This window comes from Trachurus japonicus, chromosome 21, assembly GCF_045865225.1.
Source record: "Trachurus japonicus isolate A0001 chromosome 21, Traja_1.0".
Taxonomy (NCBI): domain Eukaryota; kingdom Metazoa; phylum Chordata; class Actinopteri; order Carangiformes; family Carangidae; genus Trachurus; species Trachurus japonicus.
In genome coordinates this window covers 12138456-12165124 of record NC_140927.1, presented here as the reverse complement: position 1 = coordinate 12165124, position 26669 = coordinate 12138456, and the positions used below count along the sequence as shown (strand labels likewise).

The following is a 26669-nucleotide window of genomic DNA, read 5'->3' as shown; positions in this document are numbered from 1 at the left end:
CTTCACCTCCTGTGCAGCTTGTACTTCCAGCGTTTTACTGCTTGCTAGTGTGAGAAATATATCTGTGCTTTTATTGGCAGGTTAAGACGAGCTTTGCCATAATGAGCGTTAGGTTTCCTTTGAAAACAGCTCCGATTAGCTGGGAAAGAGAGGGATGAAAATTGTTGAATGGACTTTACAGGCTCTTTTATGCACCCCCACCACTGTAGTGCGTAATCGTGAAGTCCTCCTAGTTAAATAGCTCATGAATGATGCATTGGCGACTACACTAGTCAACTCTGAACCCGGGACTAATTGATGATTGCTCGCAAACAGATGTTGGCCCAGCTCGATCCGTGGTTGTTAGCAATTATTTGATAAACAACAGGCTAATATGCTAATTGTAACCAGCTGTCAATGAGGTTATTCAGCGTGTTTACACTCCAGATACAGTAAGACGCTTGACTTCACCTGTCCCCCCCTGGGTCTCGCTACCCCTCCCCCAACCCCCCCATCCCCCGACTGCGAGGCAGACCTACACCCCTTTTCCCAGAAGGTCACCTGCTATGCACAATACACGTCATTACCTTGTTCAGTTAGCATAACATAATCAACCGGTTTTTAGGGACCGCCAACATATGCACATGAGCACAACAGTAAACAATGGACGCCTTGTGCGCTTTTCTTTTGCTGAACAAGTGGAATTCCTCCTCTTTCCACTGTTTTGGTTTCAGCCTCCCTCAGGAATGTTTTTTACCGGGGCACATTCCTCATTCTCAGCTCATGGCTTTCCACGGTGTCTCCGCTTTTGCTTTGCCAGGACACAGAGAAATAGACTCGCTCGGAAATCAGTCAGCACAGCAGTGACAGCGAACCGTCCTCAAAGGGACGTCTCTTTCCTCCCTCTCTCTGAAAGCCGCAGCACATCTGATGGTATGAAGATGCAGAAAGTCCAGGCACAACCAGGACCGCAAACTCAATAAACAGAAATGCTCCTGGATGGCGTAGCAGACAAAATGTGTGCTTGTATATAGTGCACGTGTGTGTGTGTGTGTGTGTGTGTGTGAGCATATGTGTGTTTGCCATACCTGTCAGGTGGAGGCCCCTGGAGAACCCTGACAAGAGCCATTAAAGTTTATAAGCGTGAGGCCCAACTGTCAATCAAGCTGACAGGCCGCCCCCGCCCAACCCTGCTCTGAGGTGAACCCCATGAGAACCCCCAGAGAACCCCTGACCCTGCTTTGACAGGGAGCTGGGCTAGCATTGGGCCGGCCCGGGTGGGGATGGGGGCTGGAAGCGGGCTGAGGGCATGGTGAGAAGTTGGCGGTTGTAGCCTGAAGGTTGGAAAAGTAGGATTTGATTGAAAGATTGATGGTTGGAGTCCTCAGAACGGCTTGGGAAATTTTGAGATGGGAGGGATGAATAAGTACCGCTGTCTCCCCCCCCACACAACCACAAGTGAAACAACCTTGAGGGGGGAGATGAACCTCTGAAGTCTCTGCCCGCGCGGCGAAGTCCAAAAGTCTGAGACCGTGTTCCCACCGGGCACCGTTAGCTGGCAGCTGTGGCAGCTCCCAGGTGTGGAGTGTTGCTCTTTGATTAGCCACACAGACAGAAATAGCCCTGTGTTAATGGGGGCTGTATAGGTGTGGCCGTAACACTGTGGGGCAGAACTACAGCAGGAAAGTTTTTTTTTATTTTTTTTTTTAAAGCATATTATCGGAACCACCACCACTGTGTCTCGCTGAAATGAAGAGTCTGCTTTTAGTTTAAAGTTCATATGCTGAAGCTTTTCATGTTTTCCCTGGGTCATAGAAAAAAGCGATGTATCACACTACACAAAATAAGCAACTCCTTTCTTCTTTCCTTCACATGATGTGCCATCGCTCTGAGCACCAGCGTCTGAATATCATGTTATGTGAAATTAACCGACACGTCCTGTTGTGGTGAATCCCACGTTATTCCAGGAATGCTGACTTTTGTGGACTCAGTGGAGCAGCAGATGACAGCTCGTGTTTTGCCTCCTGGCTGTAACTGTCGCGATGTGAAAGACATATAAGATGTGATTATAGCGATGAGCAGTGGACACCCTGCTGATGTAAAATCTGCAGGTCGCCTCTCCAGTGAGGCAATTAAGGCGACTCTGCTGTTGGAGGGTTTTTTTTTCTAAGTTGCTCTGGATCAGAGTGTTGGCCAAATACCAAATAACCCAATGTAAATATTCACGCACAAACTGTGTGTATATGTGTGTGTGCGTCTGTGTGCACGCACCTCTGTGTGCATGATGTAGCCTGTCGTGCCACAGCAGGATTAAAGTATCCCTCTCTCTAGACTGCCTCTTCCCTCAGCCCCCACGAACCCCTCCCACACACTATTTGTTTTAATTAAAAGAAAACTTCCAGCCTTGGCCAAGCGAGACCGACCAACGATGACTTTTTCCTCTTCTTGCTGGCATTCTGCTCCAAAATCTCAGGCCAAACCTTTTTTTTTTCTCTCTTCTGTCTCTCTTTACATGTCTCTCAGTTGGTCCTTTATTCCATCGGGGTTAGGATTGAGCAGGAGTCGGGATGCATGTCGTCTGTGCAGGAATGTGGGGCTGAATGGGCCTGTTTGACAAAACGGGATGAGAAAGTGTCGTATGTGCAGTCGGCCAAGGGGGAAATTGAATCATTCCGGGTTGGGAAGGCACATTAGGGAATATTCCCGTTTCCTCTGAGCTGTGGCTTGGAGAGTTTCATAGGTTTAGCAGCGCTCCCCGAGGTGTGTGTGTCTGTGTTTGAGTGTGCATGCAGGCGCTGTATGTGCTTGTGTGAGCAGCAGGCAGTTTTCCATTTTTATGCATCTGTGTACACTAGTGTGCGTCCTCAGAGTGGGACACTTTACAAAGCACACATTGTAGTTTGTGTCAAAGAGTAGCGAAACCTCGCGGTGAGTGGGAGGAGGCGTGCACCTGCAGGCCTATTTTCTATTGTGTCAGCAGCTCCAGCTCGTTCCCCACCTCTTGGAGGGATCCAACACTGGGCTCTGGTCCACTTTCAAAAGTGATCCTTTAAACCAGAGGGGAACCGCATTAGTTCAACTGAGAGTTCTGCAGCATTTCTCAACAACAGACTGTCACATTCGTAAAACTACATATTCGGCTACGCACGCTATATCTCAAACATGGCTCGAGATGCTTAATGCACTTACATGATGTTGTCTGCCCAGCAGCGCTTACATCCCAGCACAAGTGTCCTAAATATTTTTGTAAGACATGGTGAGTGGGAAGAAAAAATTCTGTCCTCGTAAAAATGTGAAGCGCCATTGTTGAACTTTGAGTCCAGAATGTGTTTTTATGTTATTTTTTCTTTTCGTTGCAGTTGGACCCCATCCCTGATGAGGTGCTGCAGCAGAGACCGAATGCCAACGCTGTCCGCTCTATGGAGAAAGTTATTGAAGTTCAGAGTGAGTGTGTTATTAACATGCAACCACATGCTTATGTATTTACATCTCTTTTGTATCTGTAATTAATCAAAGATAATTGAAACATAGTTAAAAATTGCAAAATGGTAAAGTGCAATATCCAAGTCACAGATACTTAAATTTAATTGTATCACAGTATAGTTGTGCATTGTTTGCAACATAAATGTTGTGGTGCTGCAAATCATGTTCTCCAGATGCGCCTACTTGTAAATGTCCTGTCTTGTAACAAAAATCAATCAAAGGTTTTTCAAACGATATCTGCACCTGCACCTCTTTAATTAAGTCTATTATTGTTATAAACATCAGTTACATGTGGTGTTGTCTGCTCACACTCACACTGATGAATAACTACTTACCCAGCCAGTTCTTTAATGACACTCTAACCATGTCCTGGTCTTCTGTAGGTAAATACTGGCGCTCACTGCAGCGCTCTGCCTCTACACTCGGCTGCTCGCTGAGTGAAGCCCTCCAGCGCGACGCAGAGGAAGCTGAGACCGTCTCTGCCATGGCCTCGTTGTCTGTTGCCAACAAGCATATTGGAAAGAGGTACATGGTGTTGCCAAGTTGTTCTGAAGGATCAATTAATCAGATTCAATAGTAGTATATATAAAGTTCAACTAAACGTTGCTCCCAGTGTTTTTATTGATATATACATAGAGAGAGATAAAGTGTACAAAGTACATACATTCAGAAGCATTAGTGAATAGAAATAATACAAACATAAACATAATACCCCCACCACCACCCCACAATAATATTACTGTACCATTCAACAATCACTTAATTACATATAGAAAATGAAATTAAAACAAAACAGATAAATAAGTTAAATAGTCGTGGTTCATCATGAATTTGGAAAAAATGGTCCTTATAGGTTTCAAATTATATATTATATTATGATATTATATATATCATTCGTATGACTGGTGTATAAAATGAAAGGTTCAGTGTGATGCCTAGTTGGTCTTTGAGCTTAGTTTTGGTTGGATGGCCTGTTTAGTGTAGTCTCTTATTATCTTTCCTTGGTCATACGGCTACTATATGCTGCTTGTGTGCTTAATAATAATAATAATAGCAATGAGAATAACGAAGCTTTATGTTCTCGTCAGGGCTGAGGAGGAACCAATGGAAGAGGAGGCTCCTATGTAAAGAAACATCTCTGGCCTTTGACCACTCAGACTTTTATCTTTGACAGCATCCTCATCCAGGAACTTTCCTTTTAAAAGCCACTCCTACGTCTCACCCCTGCCATATCAAGATGGCGTCTTATCACGGGAGAGAACAAAGCAGAGCTGACACCAGTGGCCATCACTGAGGATGAGCGATGCATTCACTGATCAGCGGTGCACAGACTGATCAGCATCAATGTGATGTATTGTCTCTTCAAGAGGACTGACCCAGCCATCATCCCACAATGACAACCTCGAGTGCCAGTGCTTTTTAAACACTATACTGATGTACTTTTTCAATGCCAGTTGGAACCATGCACAGTCGATGTGCAGTCGTCTACTTTTCTCATTATTCAGTTTTTTTTGTGCTTTATCGTCGTCTTCTCGCTTTCATCAAAAACCACCAGAGCTGATGTGATTGTGACTCTGCACTAAGGATGGATCATTCCTGCTCCTTTGAGACGTATCTGGAAGAAAGGAACAAAGTGGACAAATGTCTTGCTGTTTTTCTCTGGTGAGAGATGTCAGCAGGTGTTGTGATTCCAAAATAATCGACAGTAAAAGACTGTGCACTTGTGCCTTTTTGTTTTGTTTTGTTTTTTAAACCTGGTGTATTTTCTGTTGAACTCTTCTGAAAGAGCTTTGCCTTAAAGAAACAGGTTTGGGAACGAACTCTCTTCTCCCCAGGCCCCTTAAACATTTCTATCCGGGCAAGACATCTGATGCCTGCATGTTGTTGGCACATAGACTGGAGGACCTTGGCATGTTTACCTACAGCTCCCTGCAACCAGCCCACTGTCTCTCCCCCGTACCTCCATCTTTCCTTTCCCCCCTACATTTTCAATCTCAGCTTGGAAGGTAGTTCCCAGCCAGGAGTTGGAGTCGGTGCAGTTAAAAAAGGAAGTTGAGTGGTGGGATTAGTGTAACTCAGTGTAACCATGTGGGCATCAGCTCTCCTCTAGGGAGGGATTAAGTAGCATGCACTGTACTTCAGCAACAAGACATGTGGAAACTAGAATGCTCTTCATACTGTATGTAGTCGGTAGACAATAGTGAAGCCAAAGCATGATGGACAGTCATCCATGTAGAGTCAAACCACTCACTATCACAAGCAAACAGTTTTACTTTTAACTCCGTCTCACTTATTGTAGATGAATGAGCGACACAGAGGAATTCACCTCATGCGGGCCAATTTGTCGAACCAGCCCTCTCTTTAAGACAACTGTGTCTCCGTGGTGACGAGGACCGCTCCACCTGGGATTTTCCAGAGGGTTGTTCCAGGGCTCTCGCAGCTGGTTCAACATCTTGCTATGCCCCTTGTTAAGCACATCTGCTCCCCAAATGTCAGGTGCTACGAGGCAGGTGTTCGTCTACAGTGAAGCACAAGCCGCTCTTTATAAATATTCAAGTGTGTACGCATATTTTTTATACTTGTTTTGTTTTGTTTTTTTAAACCTCATTTATCTTGAGCAGTGATGCAGCTGTTGCGATAGGGCCACACATAATGAATATCTTTGCAACTTAAAGCGCATGTAGCTCAGAATCTCCTCCGGATAAATCCCAAGAATTTCTAATTAAAACAAGAATCAGATCTACCCTCCACTTCTGAATCATCTGTAATCAGTAGTAAGTATATTCAAATTGAAGAATACTTTAGTCAGTGTTTAATTATGTTTGGTGCTTTCTGAATTTGGGTTCTTAACAGCACCACACATGGAGCGTAACTAGCTGTCAGTGCCCAACCCTACTAGCCAGATTATACAGAACACCAGCACCAGCTTAGTTGTAGTGAAAAAGCTGGTCATCCATTTAAACAGGTCAACGCTGTTTTTTCCTTTTTAAGAATTTGACATGACCAGTTGTGACCACACCAGCAGCGTGGCCAGTGTTGAAAACGTACCTTCCTGTCTGTAACCATCCCTCCAACGTTGTGTCTGGCCTCTGGGAAACTGCCTTCTGTCTTTGTTCCATCTAAAAAAAGCTAATCACATGTTTAATGTATTTTCTCAGTGAACAGAAACAGCGCTGTGATGTTTACTGTTGTTTACTGTACATAGGACATTGATCCCCTGAGTATTCCTGCCACACACATTTGTCAATGACTACTCTACTTTTGTTGATCCCTGCTCCTCTCATCCGTGTCTGTTTCCTGCTCTTGTTGCCCTGTCAGTGGACTCCAGTGACTTCATTTTGTACTTTTTAAAACCTGTTGTCCAGTTGTTTTTCTCCTTTTCGTTGTTCTGTTACATTGTAAAGCTGACATACTTCACGTCAGGTGAGGGTCTATGTTTTTCGGGTTTTGGGGGGTTTTGCGGGAGGGCCGGGATGCAAATGTTTCTACTTTGTATAATGATGGACAATTGTGTATTTACTGTCTGTTCATAGTAGATTTATATATAAAAAGAAATGAGTATATTATATATATCTATACATAATGAAATACTATGATCTTGTTTTTGAAGTTGGTATTGAGAAATTATACGTTTCATGGGTCCTACATACAGTTGGCCCTTTTGAGGGTGTTCCTGAAGGCACCATTTGCTGTACTTGGTTACAGTTTGTTACCAGTCGAGTAGCATTTTACTGGTTGTCTTTTTGTCTTTTAACACTGATGACTAGTTTGTGGCTTTATTCATCCCATTGGTACCATAACACTGTTACACTAGGTGTGCAATTGCCCTCTACTCAGCTTCACACACTGTAGTTACGCTAAATTTTGGCTGGCACTTCGGAAGTTTCAGTATTTGAAGAAACGTCCAACTAAAATTTGATATCAGGACTCAACTCATCCCAGAAATGACCAAAGTGGTGATCGATTTCTTCATATTTTTTCCTTACCCTCACAGCTTTAAAATTGTATCCTCTCATATCTTTGAAAGACCAAGAACAATAGGAAGGGTGGGTCTGAATTGGATCATGGCCATGCTCTTCCTCTACATTATATCACTATAATGGGTATTCGAAAGTGATTCCACGTGATCATCAATTATTGGTTATCAGGCCCGATGTCCTTAGTTGTATTTTAATGAACATTCCTTTAAATCAAACTCACATGTTGTCCCATTCGTCAGCAAAGTGACGACTGTGGGATTGTGGGTGGCCTGGTGTTTAGTTAAACTGTCCTGTCCTGTATCGAAGAGATAACAGGTGCTTGATCCCTCTCGTCCTTCCTTTCTCACCACACACCAAAACTTCATTCCTGTCTTCTCCCATTCAAGGGCCAAAATATGTACGTCTTATATAAGATTGAGTTGTCATGTACTGACATTCCCAAATATCAGATATTTTCTGATTTTGACTGAATGCATCCAACCTCTAATGTCATACTGATGCCATCTCTTTCTGCAGATGCACCTTGTATATGTCACATGTCTAAAAAAAACAGCCTCCCTGTCATCCAGGCCCATGGCCAGGGGTCAAAGGTCATTTTAAGCATCTACCACCAGTTTAAAAGAACCAAGTGTGGATTTGCTGTAAATTAACATAATGACATAATGTGGATTTTACCCAAGAAAAAACAATGGTCTAAGTACGCAAACATATCTTTTATGTTGAAATACACACTTACTCTTCTTATTTTTTATATCATTTTTTGGACATTTCATTTCTTCACCTTGTCATAATAATAATGAGGATATTTGTGGTTTGGATGTGAAAATGCATATAATCAGGCTGTCCTTAATATCACTTTAACTGGGATGTGCTGACATCTCTGTGCATGTAAATACAGCTGATCAGATGCTTTTCGGTAACCCAGACCAGAACATTCCCAGAACCTTTGCACAGCAGTGCCAGTCATGGATTTTCTACTGTTGAATGCTTTGGTTTCTCAAAAGGGGCCAAAACTAGCACACTCTGGCTATTCTGGCTGTCTGTCTTTACTGTTAGTCTTAACACAATGTCCAGTAACATAAAAAAAAAAGCAGCCACATTCCATTTTGTTATAATTTCCATTCATTAGAAGGGGGGCAAATCTCTTTGTTTTAACCCTCCTAGTTCAGTCCAGCCAGGCCCAAGAACTGTCTGTTTATTTAGGTGGCCTGGTCCGACTCCACTCCATTCCTCTCCTCTCTCTGCATGATCCATATGTCTGCATGCACTGCCTACCTGTCTGTCTCTCTGTCTCATGCCACATAACAGCACAAGGGATCGAGCACTGAAGGACGTTAGTACTTTCACTGTATCCAAACTGTCTTATCTCTTTTTACTGCTTTCGTCTCTGGTGGGGAGGAGTGCAGGTGCTTTCCATGTCGTGCTTTTACTTGTAGCATATGGAATCTTCAAACCTGAAAGACTCGAGATGAATATTTTACACAAAAAAGGAAAAAAAAAAGTATCTAGCACTTGTAACACAGACAATAGATTTTATTGTATTTATGTAGAAAAAGAAATTGTTTTAGGGGGATGCTTTGTAAACTGCGACTACAGAATGGACTTTTCTTTTTTTAAACCAGGCTGGATGTGACTTTGTGGACTTTTGGGAAGATTTGTTTGTTCTTAGTCACATCTGGACTTGTTAAAGGGCTCCATCCAGCTGCCTGGTCATTGTTACGGTTGTCCATTCCAGTTAATATGCCAGTTATCACTATGACCACTGTGGTTCAAAAACAAACAGTTCTAGGTTTACATATGTATAAAATGCATATTCTTGTTTTTTTTCTTTTTCTTTTTGTATCAGTTATGTTTTTGACTTGTTCCACCATTGTTACAGAGATAGTACATTTTTCTCGGGAACCTTTGCTCTAACATGTTGTCTTTGACATCTACAATATAAAGTATTGTTTTGGAAAAACTGCAGTGTCTGCTTTTTATGTTAATACTCTTTGCTTACTGCTTTTCACTGCAAAGAAAAGGCCTCTACACTTGCAGGCAAACGGCACTGTCCAGCAGTGTCGGGTTAATTTAACTGTCCTGCTGTTGACAAGAGCACTGCAGTAGTTTAACATCTCACTCTGTGGTCGGTCTAATATTTTAAGATGCAACAGAATTACCAATATTATCTGTGTCCCCATTCAAGGGCCTCATTCCCTCAGAGGGCGTGGGTTACGGTGACGGTACCCCTTATTACTGTCTTAGACCGTGGAGAATGAACTGAAATGAGACCGTCTGGTCCATGGAGGATTTTTGCTGCCATATTATTTTCATTATCAGCACACAGGGACTCTTGGGATATATTGAGCTTCAGTGGGTGGAGTCTTTATGTCCCTGGAGAGGAAGACAGCATTTGGAGGATTTTTCAGAATGAGATAGAAAGGCTTTGTTGCATCACTGCAACACAATTGGTCCTAAAACTCGGTGCTAGATGACCCCAAAAAATTGGGACACACCCATTACCTTAGTTTCTTCAATGTATTATTTTTTCTTCAGATCAAAACCTTGTTCCTCCAGTACCCACAATGCACCTCATCGTATGTGAAGCCAAAGCAGAGATGACCATTTGGCAGTGGTAGTTGATGTCTTCATATCTGAATGATTTTGATTTAAGCTCCTCCCTTTGTCAGACTTTGAAGATCTCCCAGCCAGAGCCACAAAAAGCTTGCACACTATGCAGCAGTAGGCTACCTGTGAACAGACCACAATATGAAAATTGGCAGAGTTCCCCTTTAACTCCAGAGGGAGGCAGCGTTTGAGGAACAGCAGCAAAGGCCCCACAGTAGCTTTGACTGGAGATTAGCCACCCATTTGGACAGGGCAAAGGTCTAGGCTAGTGTCCAAATAAACAGCAGTGAATCCCTGTTGGTGGTGGAACTAACGCTAAGACAACAGACCAAAGACAAACAAAACCAATCCCGCCTTACCTCCCCTCAAATAAACACACATTCCTCTGCTTTCCTGTCAAACTCTGAATTCAGTGAGCAAGAGTGTAAATAATGCAGCTTTGTGGGCTTGTCGCTAACTCCGTAAATCATGACACCACGCTGAGTCAAAGGCAAATCTCAGGTCCTTGAGGGAATAAGGTTAAACAGAGAGAGACGAGGGACAATATTTACCATGAGACGGACACTGAGCTCTGAAGGCGCCCAGAAGTAAGAGAGGATGATGTAAAAGATGGGAATGCGTTCACTTTATGGTTCTTCAGTGGCTGGAAATGCTTTAACGACGGCTCTCGCGACACTCAGACTGCCCGTCTCACCTTTAGCTCACCGTGGGCGTCGACACGTTCGTCATCTCTGCTATGTAACACACGACCCCGGTGACCTCTCAGTGAGGTCAGGTCGGCGAAAAGGTGGAGCCCTCTGAGTTGAACTTTCACCCTCGGTGAAGGCCATCAAAGATGGCTGCCTCCTTCCCACAACAAAGTGCTCTTATGTCACTGAGGGATTCCCTCTGTATTCCCTCCTGTTTCTCCACAGTAACTCTCTGGTCTGTGGCAGCTTGTCTTCCTGCTGTGTCGGTTGTTGTCAGTTGGCTCTGTCATTACCCACCCATATGCATAAAAAAAGTCTCATCCTCCCAGCTGTGCTCATCGCCACACTTTTTAATTGCCGGTTGGACCGGCTCGATATGGGCGATGAGGCTTCGGGCCAGCTGCAGGGATGACAAATAAAACTAATTACAGACGAGAGTCATTAGAATCAGACACACACAAGCGCATATTGGGCGTCAGTATTGAAGAGTAACTGGGAAACACATTGGCGAGCTCTTAACACAAGTCACTTTGTTGCTGCCAAATGCAGTTCTTAATCCTCAGCTTCCCTCCGCTTATTTTGCTCCAAGCGTGGCGTTGGAACAATGGAAACGTACACGAGACAGTCTGCGAGCGTTTGCTGTTCTTTCCATCGGATGTTCCACCAGTCCAGTTGGGACTTCTGATCCATAGTGTATTTGAAAAGCTGTGTGCCGTTTGCTTGTCTTGCTACTGTATGTGTTTAGTCTGGTGCTGAGCATGCACTGACATCAAAAGGACACACGAGGCTACGAGGAGCTGGTGCAAACACAACACTGGGGCTGGGTTACTGTCTGCACAAGCAGCAGCAAAGCTCCATGTCATCTTTAACTGCACTCAGACTAGTAGCTCTAAATTTGCCTTCATGCTAAAATAAAATAAAACACAAAACAGAACTGAAGACATCACCTTGACACAAATGTGAGTCAAAGTCAACAAATATCTTCTGGTTCTGGTTGGAGTAAAAATGAACACATGTGCTTGTTCTTTTTGTGTTTATTTGTATATATGAAAGGCCTGTGCACTAATTTTTTTTGGAACTTCTCACATCCCATCATGAATATTGATAAATTCATCATCCAATCTTTATAGATAGAGACGAATTTGTCCTGATGAAGACCATGTGAAATGGCTGAATAGCCCTTAGGGGGGAAAAAACACTAGTAAGCAGGCCTTGAGTTGGAAATGTTTAGCTAAAAGAGTTCAAACTTTGATCGGCAACTGCTTTTTTTCATTTTGGAAAACAGAAACTTTTTGTTTGCTACTTTCCAGCATGTGCTCCCTGAGGGTTTAGCTGTTTCTAAATGAAATGTGAGGGTTGCTTGGTTGAGTTTGGCATGACAGCCTGTAGTTGTTTGTTGTTTGGATTGTGCTTGTTTTTGAACTGCAGCCACCAGGGGGTTTCATCCAGGGGCTTGAACTGCTCTGTGGAGTTTGCTTGAATAGTACAAGGCCTCTGTGTGACAGCCTCCAGCTGTCCAGTGGTATCTTGTTAGACCTGGGCAACAGTTTTTGAACATGTTGTCCTTTTTTTTGTTTTAACTTTTGATTTGGAATCTTATTCTTTCATGTAACACAAACTTCTCTTTTTAGTTGAGCTTTAGACCTCCTCCCTAAACCTGCAGATGCATCAAGTTGCTGAAGGTGAGAGTGATGCTGGGACAGTTACTGCGAGTATATAGGTCTAAGTGCCACCTTAAAGTTCAACGTTTTTTTGTTACCATGGTGAAGGCAAATGATCAAGCCTCAGAAGCAAACCAGAGCCAAGATCAAACCAAAGCAGTGATTCTGAAACATCTGACCCCAGTGTCTTGCTAAGATAAATCCAGCATGCATCTGAAGGATTGAGATCACTGTTAATGGGTTCTGTTTGTTTGTGAATACAGTAAACAACGAATGCCTCGAAAATGTCTCCCTGTCGTAGCTCAGCTGTCCCTCGTCTGACCTGGTTTGAAAAGCTGTAATCACTGTTGGGCGAACGTCACTGACACTAAAGATAGAGGCTTTCTTACTCTGTGGCGGCTGAAACGCGATGATCTGACTGAGTGAAGCGATACTCTTCTTCTAAAAAGCAGCGGGAGCACGGGGAGGCTGGTGGAGGCTGATTTAGAGTCAGTCTGCACTTTGTGTATGTGTGAGTAAGATGAGACCAGATGGACTATGGACAACGCCAGAGGAGAAGATGTGCTCAGAGAGTCGGTGCCAAGTTACACACACAAACACACAGACAGAGCAATGCAGCGCACACACATTCCCATACAGTACATGCTCCCCTAAAGCTGCCCTACTGCTCACATAACAGGTCTCGTAGTACTTTTACAGATCATATTTTTGTTTTGGACATGTAAATTACCCATCATACACTGCCAAAAGTTTAACGTTTTGAATCAAAGCATCTGCAAACATGAATTTACTCCACAGCCTTCTGCCTCTACATGCCAGGAGTCTGAGTGATTGTCCTGTATTTATTTTTTATTTTTTTAAACAATGACATTGATTCTCAACAGCGCAGGTTTAACACTGGAACTGCAGTGAGGTCATTTTGACCTCTCTCACTTCTTTAAATGCATGTAACTCTTTTTGCGTATAAGTCTCGTATGCGTTTTCACGATTCTAGTGTAAAAGAGAAAGAAAAAAGAGTGATTTTACCTAGAACCGCCAAGAGGTCATTTTGACCTCCATTCATTCTAATGCAAAAATAGTAAATGGACTGCATTTATATAGCCATATACATTATATAGCCAGACAGACACACAGCTCAAAACACTTCATAGTAATGCCTCAAATTCAACAACAACAATAGACGTTGCTAGGCAACCAAAATAGAAGGTTTTTGGTTGGTCTATTATTCGGATTATGTGTGTATATAAAAATGTACAAAATTGATTTTTCAATCATTGTGATGGCAATTCTGGGCTTAAGAATGTCCATTTAGTCACTCAGTTAGTCAGTTAGTTGGTTAGATAGTTAGATTATTATTATTATTATCTTGGCAGTTCTAGTGTTAAAGTCACAACTCAAAACCCGGAAGGTGTTTTTCACAGGCGTGCAGCACAGACATGTTATCTGCATCACTTGTGGGGGAAAAAGTGAGTCTCCCACTCCCCACAGTCCCAGCAGGACTGATTTTTATAACTGTATCATCCCGTCCAGTCACACTCCCCCAGCTTCCTCCGAGGAGCCACGTGCTCTTCCCTCCGAGCTCTGGAGGTGAGGATGCCATTTACAGAGTTAGTTGATGAAAACATTAACACGTAGTGAGCTGGGCTGATGGAGGAAAAGCTAGCGCAGGCTAAGGACGCATCAGCGCGTTGGTGTCATATCTTCTCATTTAACTGCTGCCGTGCATGTGGAATTGCTCTTCTCGGGGTCAGTGACTCCGGCGCCATCAGCACAGCGGGGTCGAGCTTTTTTACTGATAGGCGCTTTAACAGGTGCTGGGATGATCAGTTCTCCTGAAGCCGGTTTGAGAGAATGTGTGGCAGCAGTTCCCCAAAGGCAGTGTCATGTTGTTTTCATCAGAGGTAAAGCCTCTCTACGGCTTCATGTCCACCTGAGCTTTGTGAGCCAGTGAACCAGTATCCTGAGGGGAATCAGACAGACTGGGAGAGGGCACTTTGTAACTGGAAGTTATTTATTTAAATCTTCACCATGCTCTTTCCCCCAGTGCCAAAAAAAAAACTACAGCTATATTGTGAATGTATACAATTTTGTGCGCCCACCCTCTGCAGAGAAGAATAAAAATAAGGAAAAAAATTACCAGCGTGAGGCCTGATGAAAATGTGGCAGTGCAGGATCAAAGTCTTAGGGACTCTGATTAAATGATGGAATGAAGGAAAGGCGGATACGAGCTGCAGAAAAAGGCCAGAACCTCTGCTAATTCCTTTTCATCCCGGCAGCCTTGACAGCCGAGGCTCTGCCAGGTTCCTCTGAGAGACATCGCACTCCCTCCACTCTGTCAGGTTTTGTTGCTTCATCGCTCTCTCTCTCTCTGTTTAGATGTCAGATATCTGCACGCACCGAAGGCAAAACCAAACGCATCTATGTTCACTGCACAAGCAAATTAAAGCGGTTGACTGAGGGAACTCAGAAAGCACAGGAATTTCACTTCATCATTGTGGCTCATGTAGACTCAGCACCCAGATATGATGATGTAGAGAGGAAATAGAGAGAGGACGACTGCAGCTGCAGCGTTTTAGTCACCTCAAACAACTGAACAGAAAGACTGTAAATGATGCCTTTTTAAATATATATTGCTGGTACTCATCCTGACTGGATTCAACTTGAACTTTATTTGAATTTCAGCCCTGAGCGTGTTTTTTCCCCTCTCATACAGTGTAAGCACTCTTCATAATAATGATACTGAATGTAATATTCACCTCATTCATCAGTCTGATCTGTTACCTTATAAAATCATCCTCCACAACACAGAGTGAGAGAAAAACACAGGATCGATACTCAAGGCTTCTCTGAGTCTGACTAATGCTTGTATATCTCCATGGTGGCAGCCGACACAGCTGACTTCCAGCTCTGCCAACACACACACACTCAACAGGCTGAGTTCAGTCACGCCGACATCAGCCTCAGAGAGTGGTATAAGGCTAACCTTGGGATTTTTTTTTATTGAACCAGACGAGCGCAGAATACCGTTTGAGGCACACAGAGTGTAAACCTTTACTTTATTCCCCTTTTACTGCAAATTAAAGTTTTGTAGCTTTTTCCGTCTGATTTTACGGGAAACATCTGGATCTCTTGCACCGCTGGAGCAGTGGCCCCGGGTGATTCTGTGCTGCTCAGCTGTGAGGGCCCGGGATAATGAGCAGGTATCAAACAGGCTCCTATGGATAGGCCGGCCTAGGTAGGAAGGGCTGTCCAACAGGATCTGAGACCACCATGCCAAAAGTGACAGCACGTCGTGCCATTTGAAAAGTCATTATAAAAATGTTTTTTTGTTGTTTTTTTACCAGAAAGGATTTATTATCAGATGCTGCTTGAAATGTTTGTTATAAAAGTGGCTGTAGGAATATTTGTTTCAGATTATCCAGAAAATGTGATTTTTATTCACTAGTGTATAGTCATGACCCAGTTTTCACTGCCCTGCAGATCAGCTGTATTTATCCAGCCTGTGGAGAGATAGTGGGGCTCGATGCACAGTCTTCACACAGGGAGAGCCATGTCACAGCTGAGGCAGCAAAATCAGAATTAGTCACAGGGATCACGGTGCCACACACACACACTCTGTCGGATAAATCACTCCATTTAAAAACCATGTACGTAGGTGGTTCTGCTTTTATGTGCCTCCTGTACACGGACGGAGCAGGTTCCGACAGTAAAAGCACAGTGATTGTTGCTCTCGGTGATCATCACTGAAAACACCCACAGCACAAATTACTGAGCAACATAAAAAAAACAGCATTTTATCATCAAGCAGGCCTCCTGTGTCACTGCGTCTGCACGCTCCCCCTGAGAAACTGCACTCACACACATTTTGTGTCAGATGAAGCCGGTGTGTAAACTCTAATAAATCAGTGCATAATGTGAGTTCGGTGCATCGGCATCTTCACAAACCAGCGGGAGGATTAAGCCACTGTGACTGCAGGTGTTTCCCCTCAACACCACACACACACACACACACTGATCCAGAGACAATCACACAGGCTCACAAACACTCTGCTGCTTCCACACATGTGTACACGATTTGCCTGTGGAAATCAATAGTGATTTTATAGCAGCAGCAGCAGCGGTTTCAGACTCAAAGGCATCTGTTATCTCCTGAGTACTGTATATTAACTCCACCTGAGGGGAACATGACATGTGCTGGATGTGTAATATACACTGTAGATTTGCTGCAGTCAGGATGACAGGCTGATGTTTGTTTCCTTATGGTGATTATTGAGATATTCAAAAGCTGCACATGAAAGTGAAGGTCTGAGCAGCAGCAGCAGCAGAGTCAGGCCATTTCCACTGTTCCCCGCGTTAACAATGAGCTGCTTTCAGTGTTTAGATTGCATCTAACCACGTCTGGGAAAACGAGATGTAAACAGTTTGAATGTTTTAAGAGTGAGCGGGACAGATTCAAAGGAATTTCTAGTCGTCTAGTTGGGGTCTGCTGTGCTTTTTTGAAGCTGCAGGCTCAGAGTTATTGTCCTTATCTGCGGTTGTTGGGGCTCCCTGCTCGTTAAAAGGCCCAGAGGCATCGCCATTTGAAATGATTACTCGTTATTTAAGCGGACAAGCATTTTATAAGGCTGAGTTTGAAACTGGCTCGAATTTCCTCCACTGTTAATGAAGCTGTATTTTTTTATGGTCGTTTTTTTTTTTTTTAAGTCGGCGTTTTCTTTCCATAACAAGCGGAGAGGGGAGAGAAGGGGCAACTTCTCACACCCAGCAGGGAAATAAAAATAGTGTTAGTATTTTTTTTCTTTTCGTTTCTTAATCTAGCAGCCATCAGAGGAAGCATAAGAAGCAGGATTGTTTTAGCTTGATCTCATTTTCCTTTTGTTGAGTAAAAAAAGTTTAATGACTTCAACAGCTTATCTACAGTTTTTTTATGTTATAGCTTCAAATCAGCTACCATAAAAATAAAAAATAAAAAAGAAGCGTATTTTTGTTCAAAAATATGTGTTTTAATAAATAAGCAAAAACAACAAAAAAAAATGTACATTGGACGGAGTTTTTGGAGACTTGCTAAAAAGAAAGTCGGTGAAATAAATCCATGCAGGAATGACTCTAAATTGCATTGGTCCCTAAGAAGCTATAGGCGCACTTACACAGGTATGTACAATATGCATTTATATAGATTTATACTTTGGCTTAAAGTCTTTGAGAAACAAAATATATCTTCTTGTAAAAAAAAAAAAAAAAAGATTTAAGGATGGCTTTGCTGATACACAGGCCGAGCTCTGCCGCCTCTTGGCCTCCACACATGGCAGAGCTCAGTCCTCCACTCACAGCTCCACAGTCACGCACAGCACCGCGCGGCTGCTCCACGTCCACGCGCGCACAGTCGTGGGTCACATTACGTCCGTCCGCCATGCCTCTGAGGTCGATGGGTTCTTCAATATACCTTTGGTCTTCATACTTTGTAGAAGTAAACAGTCTGTGGTGGAGACAAGAGAGACAGTGCACACAACGTTATTGATCATTTGGATACGCAGCAGTGCTGTAGATTGTGTGTGTGTGTGTGTGTCTCTGTGTGTGTTTGTGTGAGGTTATGGCACATCTGATGTTTTTGTTACATTCACTGGCTCGCTGAGCGCGTGGGAAGTCATTAATGAATCAATTATTATCCAGCGGGCTGAGTAAAACCACATGGCGACAGAGGAAGCACGAACCTTTTGTAAGAGAGTGGGATCGTACAGCTGCAGTTTCTCCTCAGGTCGAGGCACCTGAGTAAATTCACGCTTTTCATTTGGCTCAGTCCCACAACAATAACATCTATTTCCTCCGAGCAGCGTTAAAAGTTATTATTGAAATATATCACCAAGTTCACTGAGGCCCCCGATTTGTAAGGTTTATTTTTGAAAGACCTTTCGCATATTAGTGAATAGGATCACCACGTGGATTTAGATTTGGACGGATTTTTAAATTAAAACACTTGATTCATACATTTCTCTGTGCGTCACGTATGTTTTAGAGGAAACGTAGAGGAACTGGTGAATTTAGTCCTGTTGTTCCTCAGAGCTCGGTTACACTCAGGATTACTCAGAAAAAAATCCCACCCTCAAATTTACTGGAATGACTGTAATAATGAAGCAGAGCCGGTTATAAGACAACACAGTGATGCTGCAAACTACAGGTCAGGCCCATGAGAAACAAACAAACCTGCCTCTGGTTGTTTGAACTGTGAAGTGCTGTTTAGTATCACCTGCTTTACAGCCTCAAATAAACAGCCCAGACCTTTATTTTCTTACACTGATCATGTCTGAGGCTTCAGATGGATTATTTTAGATTTAAAGAAACTCAGACTGTGAGGACAAATATTCCTAAATCCTGATGACAGACAAGATGTTGTCATTTAGAAGAAGTATCATTTAATTAACTTTTCTTTCATTTTCTCCTCTCTCTGTTGATGCAAAGTGGATTTGCTCTTTCCTAAACCAGCTGTGCAAAGTTAAATCAACATCTGTCAGCTCTTCTGTGATCATAATTTTCCCAGGTTATGATGGAGCCTTTGTGGACGTGAAGCAAACCTGCTAAATAACCTGACCAGGTCCTGTCTGCCCTGTTAATGCGGGCCTCTGTTTTTTATTGTCCTGCACTGGCTTGAACCCTCAGGTCTAGCCGAGCTGCCCGTCCCTGTGGTGTGCGCACAGGAAAGCCTCTATTGTGGATATAAATTAGCCGTGGTGGCACCACAGCTGCGTTTAGCTGCTTTTAAAATATGTGGATTAGCTGCAGAACTCACTACGGGCTAATTTCACGCGTTTGTGGTCAAGAATAGAAGAGACACAAACAGACGAGGCCGTATATTCTTCCTCTCATGGCCTAAATGCTCCAAAACTATTATTTGTCTTATTATGGTTGTGTTATCCTGATCCCTGTCTCCCCTCCCAACAAAAAAACTAAAATGTGCCTTTTCCCCCACATCCTAAAAACTGATCTGATCCGGGTTTGACTGGATCCTTGTGGGATCTTGGAGGTGTCAACAAGTTGGTGACCTGATGGATCAGTTGTCACCATAGCCCGCGCGCACAGCAGCAGCAGCAGCATCCAGATGCAGATGCTGTGTGTCGGGTGCTGACAGGACGCTGCGGCCTCGCTATGAGAAATCTGGCACATAAGGGAGAATAGCGCACAGCTCAGGCTCATCAGGCCTCCGGGCTCATCCTCAGCACCTGGGCTGAGACTGATGATGCACAGCTCTGTCATTCAGAATATGTCATTATTTTAGAAAAAAAATATGGCAGCAGGCTTTAGAAAGACACTCTCCAAATCCAAAACAGGTCACCTCATCATCAGCACAAAACTATTCACATTATGTGGAAAATCAATGAAGGACAGTGCTGGAATTTGTGAGGACAAATTCACAGGATGTAATTCATACTCGTTTCTAACTGAAGCATCAGACCCATATTGATTTTTGTGTCAGTGAGTATCTTGTGAGGCTGTCATTTGTCCAATCCAAGCATAATTCTACACTCCCTGCTACAATAACACTGGGTTTCCTCAGCTTCAGTCTTGTGGTACCCACCGCTTTGGCATAGTTAGTGAAGGTCTCTGGGTGCTAGTGAGATGCTGACATAGACCAAGCTCCCTCCATCCTCCACACGGAGAACGCGTAACTGAGTCTTTCGTGCGCGACGTAGCTGCAGCTGGACATCTTGCTGTCCATCTCGTCGCTCTGCAGCACCTGACAGAGAAAATCAATGTATCTGGAGGCGAGCTTTAGCGTCTGTATCTTGCTCAGTTTGTCCGAGGGAAGCGTGGGGATAATTTTGCGCAAAGACGCAAAGGCCTCGTTCAGAGACTGAGTCCGTTGCCTCTCCCGGACGTTGGCCAGGACCCGCTGGTTCTGCAGCTCCTCGTACGACTGAGTGCTGCTCGGACTCGGCTTTTTCCCCCGTTTGCCCGGACCCGGGCTGCTGCCGCTGCTGTCCTCGCTGGACTTTTTACTGTTTGTCCTCTTCCTCGCGAAGCGTTTCTGCTGTCTGTCCAGCTCCTCCTCGCTGGTCACCAGACTATCCACAGGGGAGACCGGAGAACTGGAGCCCTCTTCCATTTCTTTCTTGAAGAAATGCAGGGATAGAGAGGAAAAAACGTTGTCCACCTTTGAAGCCGTGGTTACAGCAGTGTATAGATATCCGTAAAGATGAGGAGAATAACTTGAGCTTGTCTCGCTCTCTGCGCTTTCTTGCTTTAAAAAGCTTCAGACTGGGAGGTTGGCACGCTTCTCCTCTCGCAGGAAGTTTTTTCCTTCAATTTTTTTGGAAACTTTATCCCACTTTCAGATGCTAAATAGTTTTGAGGGTGGAAGGGGAGGGATTTGGAGGGCGGAGGGGGAGCTAGTGTGCGTCCTGGTCCGCTAATAAGCAGGAGGGAGCAGTCATGGTTTCATGTGTCCGGGATATGACTGAAACAAGGCTCTTATTTACAGTCAAGAGAGCTGCTCCTTTTGTTTCAGTTTTCCTTTTCTTCAACCAATCAAACAGACATTTTTTTCTTTACTATTAATATTATTATTATTATTATTTACAGAGACATTTTTGAATCTGAATTAATTTGAATTATTAATTATGATTGGGATAATTATATGACAGGCATTAAGACTGTATTGGAAAATGTGTACTTATCTTGAATTATTTTTTGATAAATCTAAATATGTATTTTTAAAACCAATATTATCATTATTATATATACAGTATATTCTTTTTTTTTTCTTTTTTTTTTTTACAATAATATTATCTCACCCAGTTCATACTATCTGATCTCACAGGCATGTGCGTTCTGAATTAAAGTAAAACATCCACCCGGGCCTCGCGAGATAATAAAACCACAGATTTAACTGCTGTATAAAATCCATTTGGTCCTGGAGTGTTGGGTTCTCTCTCTCTCTCTCTCTCTCTCTCTCTCTCTCTCTCTCTCTCTCTCTCTCTCTCTCTCTCTCTCTCTCTCTCTCTCTCTCTCTAAGGCCTTTTATTTCCAGACAAACCAGCCGTGTACAGTAAATACAGTGTTTTCAGTGCAGAGAGAGGGAGAGCAATTTACGCACAGATTCATCGGGCTGGGGTGGAAATCCATCCGCTTGATCTTTAATCGAATCAAGTGTGTGCGTTCTCACAGTCCCTATAATGTGGAAGTCAAACAGGAAGGAGGCTTAAACTAACCGAGGAGCTCTCCGGTTTCTGCGGATACCTCCAGTGGACGCGCTCTCCATGCGTTTTGTCAGCGGTCCACTTCTTCATCTGTCATGTCATGTTTTCCCTGCACAGAGCGGCGCACAGGTGGCTCATATTATACAGCTGAATTTATCCACTGCCAAAATGCAGAGTTTGTCCAAATCAGCTGACTGACCTCTCGAGATTTCTGCGGCTCTATATTGTTGTGGGTTTTTTTCTTGGCTGAAGTGTCAGGGTTTTTTGTTTTGTTTTTTGTTTTAACTGCAAACATCAGAGACCATAATAGTCATTTTTATTTTTATTTCAAATGAAAGAAACAGGAGGAAAAAACGGACCAAGAGCTGAGAACATTTATTTTGGAGGGATCTTTTTATTAATATTGTGTCGTATTTTTGAGAAACTGACCCAAATTTAAAACACTGAAATTAGATTTTTTTTTTTCCTTTTTTTAATTGAAGGTTAACAATTTAACATATTTTCGATTTTCCCTTTTTAAAGGTCCACAGCTTATACAACAGTGGCTACTGGGTGATGTTCCTGAACTTATCAAGGAAACAAGGCTTCAACTGTTAACGTGACTCCGTCATTATTCAAATTGTACTGAATAATTGCCTCTTATTAGGAAGTAATTTTGCTAATTCACACTGTGGCATATACACTGTGGTTCACCAAGAGTATCTGAAAATAATCAAACTCCAGTATCTTGAGTGCATGCGCCCATGTTCTGTGTGTTTTACATATCCGGGGAGACTGGTTGTTGTAAATGGGGTGTAACCGTTGTACCTCCTGAAAGTTGCACAACATACTTTAAACCCATGAGTGCTCACTTGGTATTGAGACACATCCTGGTTTTCCCTTGAAATCTGCGCTGGCCTACAGGAAACCTGGTCTGCTTTGTGTTTCGTGCTGCAGTGGTAATGGTGACTGTCATGCTACTTTTAGTCTGTGCCACAGCTCTTAACTCAGACCCTGGCACGGCTCAGCACAGGTCAAAGTGTGGATGCATTTTACTGCTCGACTTCATACAACCTCTTTATAAAGAAGTTAATGCTTCACACGTGTAAATATGAAAGAAAATATTGAATATCTGCAAATACATTGCATGAAAGAGAGAACGTGAACACACAGGAGCACACACACACACACACACACACACACTGACACACACTTTCCTGATTATGCCCTCTGACCTTCTGCTCCCTGTCTCAGCTGCAGGAGGCCTAACACACCCAGGGGAGACTTGCTGATCCTGCACAGTGTCTGCGAGGTACAGGCTTCACATATACACACTTCACAAGACGAGAAGAGTAAGAGGGGCCCCCAGCCAGCACTTTTCCATCCACTGTAAAAGCTGTGGGCAATGATAAGCAAGCTCCTATTCGAGACAACAAGCAGTGAATGATGAGGGTGACAACATGCTCTCCAGATCACATGTCACTGCAAAATATAATGTGAATAAATACATTTAAAAAAGGAGAAATGGAGGATAAAATTGTAAATCTAAGTTAGTTTCCAATTTAATCTGCCCTCATTTAATTGTTAATGTTGTTACAGTAAATGTTAAATGTTCAAACTTTCCCTGTTTCACAGATGCTGATAATATGAAATCCTCATCCTGAAGTGATCCTTTGGTGCAGCCCAGCAACGTCTGTGAAAACGTGTTGATGTGGAAATCTGGGCAGTAATAATCACAAGGACTCTTTAATCCATCAGGTATGTTGGTAAATGTTTTATATGTCACTTACTGCTCAGTGGAGAGGAATGTTTGGTCCCTGTGGCTCCAACATGAACCTTAGAGAGGTGATGGAGGAGAAGAGGCAAGGGCAGCAAAAAGAAGAGTGACAGGGAGAGAGAAAGAGAGAGAGAGGGAGCGAGAGGGAGAGAGGGATGACCTGCCTCTCAGATCAAAGATGAGCTCGGGCCGTAACTCAGCCGAGCAGGATGACGTACCTCTGTCTTGTCTGACACCTTTGAAACCAGCTCCACATGGGTCGAGGGCACGGCCTTAATAATAAGCCCAGATCCCTTCTGCTGTCACACCGGGAAAAAACACATCCTCGCCTCCTGCACCGCGGCCGCATGAACACAAAGGACTTGATCGTGAGACAAGAAGTGAGAGTGAGAGGTGCCGAGAGACAGAAAGCAGTTTCGAAAAGGGAAAAAACAAAAAGGACGGATGCAGACGAAGAGAAGAGAGAGGAGAGGCCAAACGTATGGATGGGTGAAGATTCACAGAAGTCTTTGATCTGACAGAGAGGGTTATGGACGTGTGAGGGAAGTTATGGAAGAGATGATTTGTCAGAGGCTGTGATGAGAGAAATTTTACTGTCCATGTGCTTGCCAGGATCAGTTACCTTTGACTCCAGCCCCCCCCCCAAAACACTTGTGAGGCTCACCCCAAATGATCTTGGCAAGAGGATCTAAAGCCACGGCCTGTGTGCAAGCATAAGCATATGTCTGTGAGGATGTGCTTTTTAACACATGTACAGTATGCATTATCACCTGATTATTGTGTGCATCAGTGTAGACCTATCTGCAACTGCTTTTTCATACACATACTTGGATATGTGTGTGTGTGTGTTAAAAAGTGATTCAAGATGAATCAAAGATCTTCAGCGGAGCAAAGGTCCAGCTGGTTCTCATTGCACAGAATACAGTTTTATTAGCAGCAGTGCTATCCCTTTTAAAGCTACTTGTACTTCCACCATTTCCATTAGAGCAACCAAAGAACGACCCATGACTACGGACGCAAAAATAATAATTTAACAAGTTGTACCTGTGATCGGTAATATTTGACCAATAATTTGTCCTGGGACGGTGGCCACATATTTATTATCTGTGAGGTTGTGTAGAAAATGAAATTGAAATAGAAAAGTATTGTCTTAAAAAGTCCCCAGGCTTTACTAAGAAGTTCCTGCGAATAACAGCTACGTATGTGTTTCTGTTTCTTTTCCAGTCAGTTGTGACAATGGGGTTCACAGCTTGCATGTCAGACTTGGATTGAGTCTGAATTTGGTGTTGAATTAATACAAGATACAAACGAAAAACATCACAGCCTTTATATAAAAACAAGTAATTGATTGTGCTACTTCAAAAGAAGAATGGTATCATTCAGAACTTATAAAGCATTGTTTTCTTTCATGCTATAAATAGCTGTTATTCATGTTCTTCCTCAGCTATCACAGCGTCCCAAAGGGCACAGCCACAGGCTTTCATTTACGGGATTAAAAACAAGACTGGCATTTAACAATTTCAATCACAAGCAGTGTTTTTAATAAGAGCCTGCATTTAGCAGCAGCCTCCACAGTGAGTGAAACAACAGGCAATATCAGTGAGAGGTGTACAGTGGGCTATAAAACTATATGCACCTCCACTCATAGAGCCATTCTTCAGTAACCCTCAGTAATGCCAAGAACCCATTCATTCATACATCCACACTTCTCCATTCTGCTGCCCCGGGGCTGATGACAAGGTGTTTCTGAAATCGCATTAGGGGCCCTTTCATAAAGGTTTCATTGGGGAGTGTGTAACAGCTTGAAGCATTTAGGCTTTGTTTAATACGATGCAGACTTGCTGCTCGATGCTTTGTCTCCTGTGTGGAAATGGGCCCGGGATGCCAGAGACCCCCACTGTCAAGGTTTGCTTTGATATCTGGAGGTGGAGGTGGAGGTGGAGGTGGATGTGGAGGGGGGACGGAATAACCACTCTTAAGCACACACACATACATATATAAACACACGTACACACATGCTCACATACATACCACCACCACCCCCCCAAAAAACATGTATGCTCAATATACCTGAGTCTGCCCCGCTGCCCTGTAGAGTTATGGCCGTCCAATGAACAGCCAGCAGCTTTTGAAGTGCAGCTCTCTGCGGCGTTACACCCTCAGGGAGATGTGTGTGTGTGTGTGTGTCGAGAAAATAAATCATGATATGTACTGCAGTGTTTTACATGTTTTTTTTTTTGTTGTTGTCAAAAACAAGTACGTATAAAATCTTTGATTAATGGCCGACCACCTGAGCTACAGGTTTATATGTACACACAGATGGATTAGTCGTGGTGAAGGCAGATCAGTTTTGCCCAATGAGCGAGAGCTCTCAGCACAAAGTAACAAACCACAAATTCAATACTCAGACTCAACTCAAATGCACTTCATTGACTTGACAGTTACAAAAAACAGTGTTGCCACAGCAATTAAGTTGGCTATAACACAATTATATTCATTATGCATGTACTACTTCCAGGAACTGAACTTTAACCAGGCCGAACAAGAGTGGGGGAGGGGGCTGGATCGGCTCGGGGTATAGGTTTGCCAAACAAATGACAGAGGGTCTGTGCACTCGGGTGCTGATGGGGCAGCCTCCTGCACAAATAATGTGGCGTAATTAGTGCTGCACTTGTAACCCTGGTGCCAAGGTTAGCGTGATGGTCGGCCCCAGGTTCACAGTGCGATGTGTCAGCCAGGTGGCCCGGCTAGACTGGGCCACAGGGAGGGTAGACTTGAGGCAGTGTGTGGTGGTGGGGGAGGCAGGGCAGGAGGGCTGGGCAAACAGTGTTGTTGTTTGCTCTGCTGATTGGGTTAGGGACACGCAAGGGTGAAGCTCACCGGATGTCAACACAGAGGTGGCATTTACAGTCCACTGTCACTCAGTGTCACCTGTGTCACCAACAACACCCTCAGCGCTGAACTGTTGGTTTATCCTGATGTTTCAGGACAATAAATCGACTCTGTGTGGCCTAAACTCAAACAAAAAAAAAGTTTATTCTACCCTTCATCAGTGTTGTTAAACTGTATGAAAATTATTCCTCAACATCGAACTGAAAGAGCTGCTGACATCCCAGAGAGCCTGATGAGCTCACTGTTTATCCCTCTCTACATGGCGTGTTTGCCATGGCCACTGTGAGGGCCGCAGTTCAAATTTGAGGGAGGAAATTATTGAATGTTTCAGTGCTCATCTGAGACGGCTTCAAATGCGTGGCCCCCCACTGTTCAGGGCCCCTGAGCGCAGGCCCCGCAGGGATGCATTGTAAAGACGACACCGCATTTTT

The 26669-nt window shown here is 43.6% G+C and overlaps 3 protein-coding genes across 4 annotated transcripts in view; 1 reads left to right on the top strand and 2 right to left on the bottom strand.

The window, feature by feature from the left end:
• hdac4 (histone deacetylase 4) overlaps positions 1–9402 on the top strand; it is a 133311-nt gene extending 123909 nt beyond the window's left edge. For both annotated transcript variants that reach the window (XM_085764291.1, XM_085764292.1), the window contains 3 exons: positions 3339–3423; positions 3846–3987; positions 4551–9402. In XM_085764291.1, the coding sequence (XP_085620417.1) occupies positions 3339–3423; positions 3846–3987; positions 4551–4590 (267 nt within the window). In that variant the 3' untranslated portion in view covers positions 4591–9402. The remainder of the gene's footprint in view (positions 1–3338; positions 3424–3845; positions 3988–4550) is intronic.
• asb1 (ankyrin repeat and SOCS box containing 1) overlaps positions 1–26669 on the bottom strand; it is a 230980-nt gene that overhangs the window by 157589 nt on the left and 46722 nt on the right. The window lies entirely within an intron of this gene.
• Positions 17381–20704, bottom strand: twist2. The gene is made up of 2 exons (XM_085765461.1): positions 19970–20704; positions 17381–17875 (listed from the first exon to the last, which is right to left on the bottom strand). The coding sequence occupies exon 1, from the start codon at positions 20495–20497 to the stop codon at positions 20003–20005; it is 495 nt and encodes a 164-aa protein (XP_085621587.1). The 5' UTR covers positions 20498–20704; the 3' UTR covers positions 17381–17875; positions 19970–20002.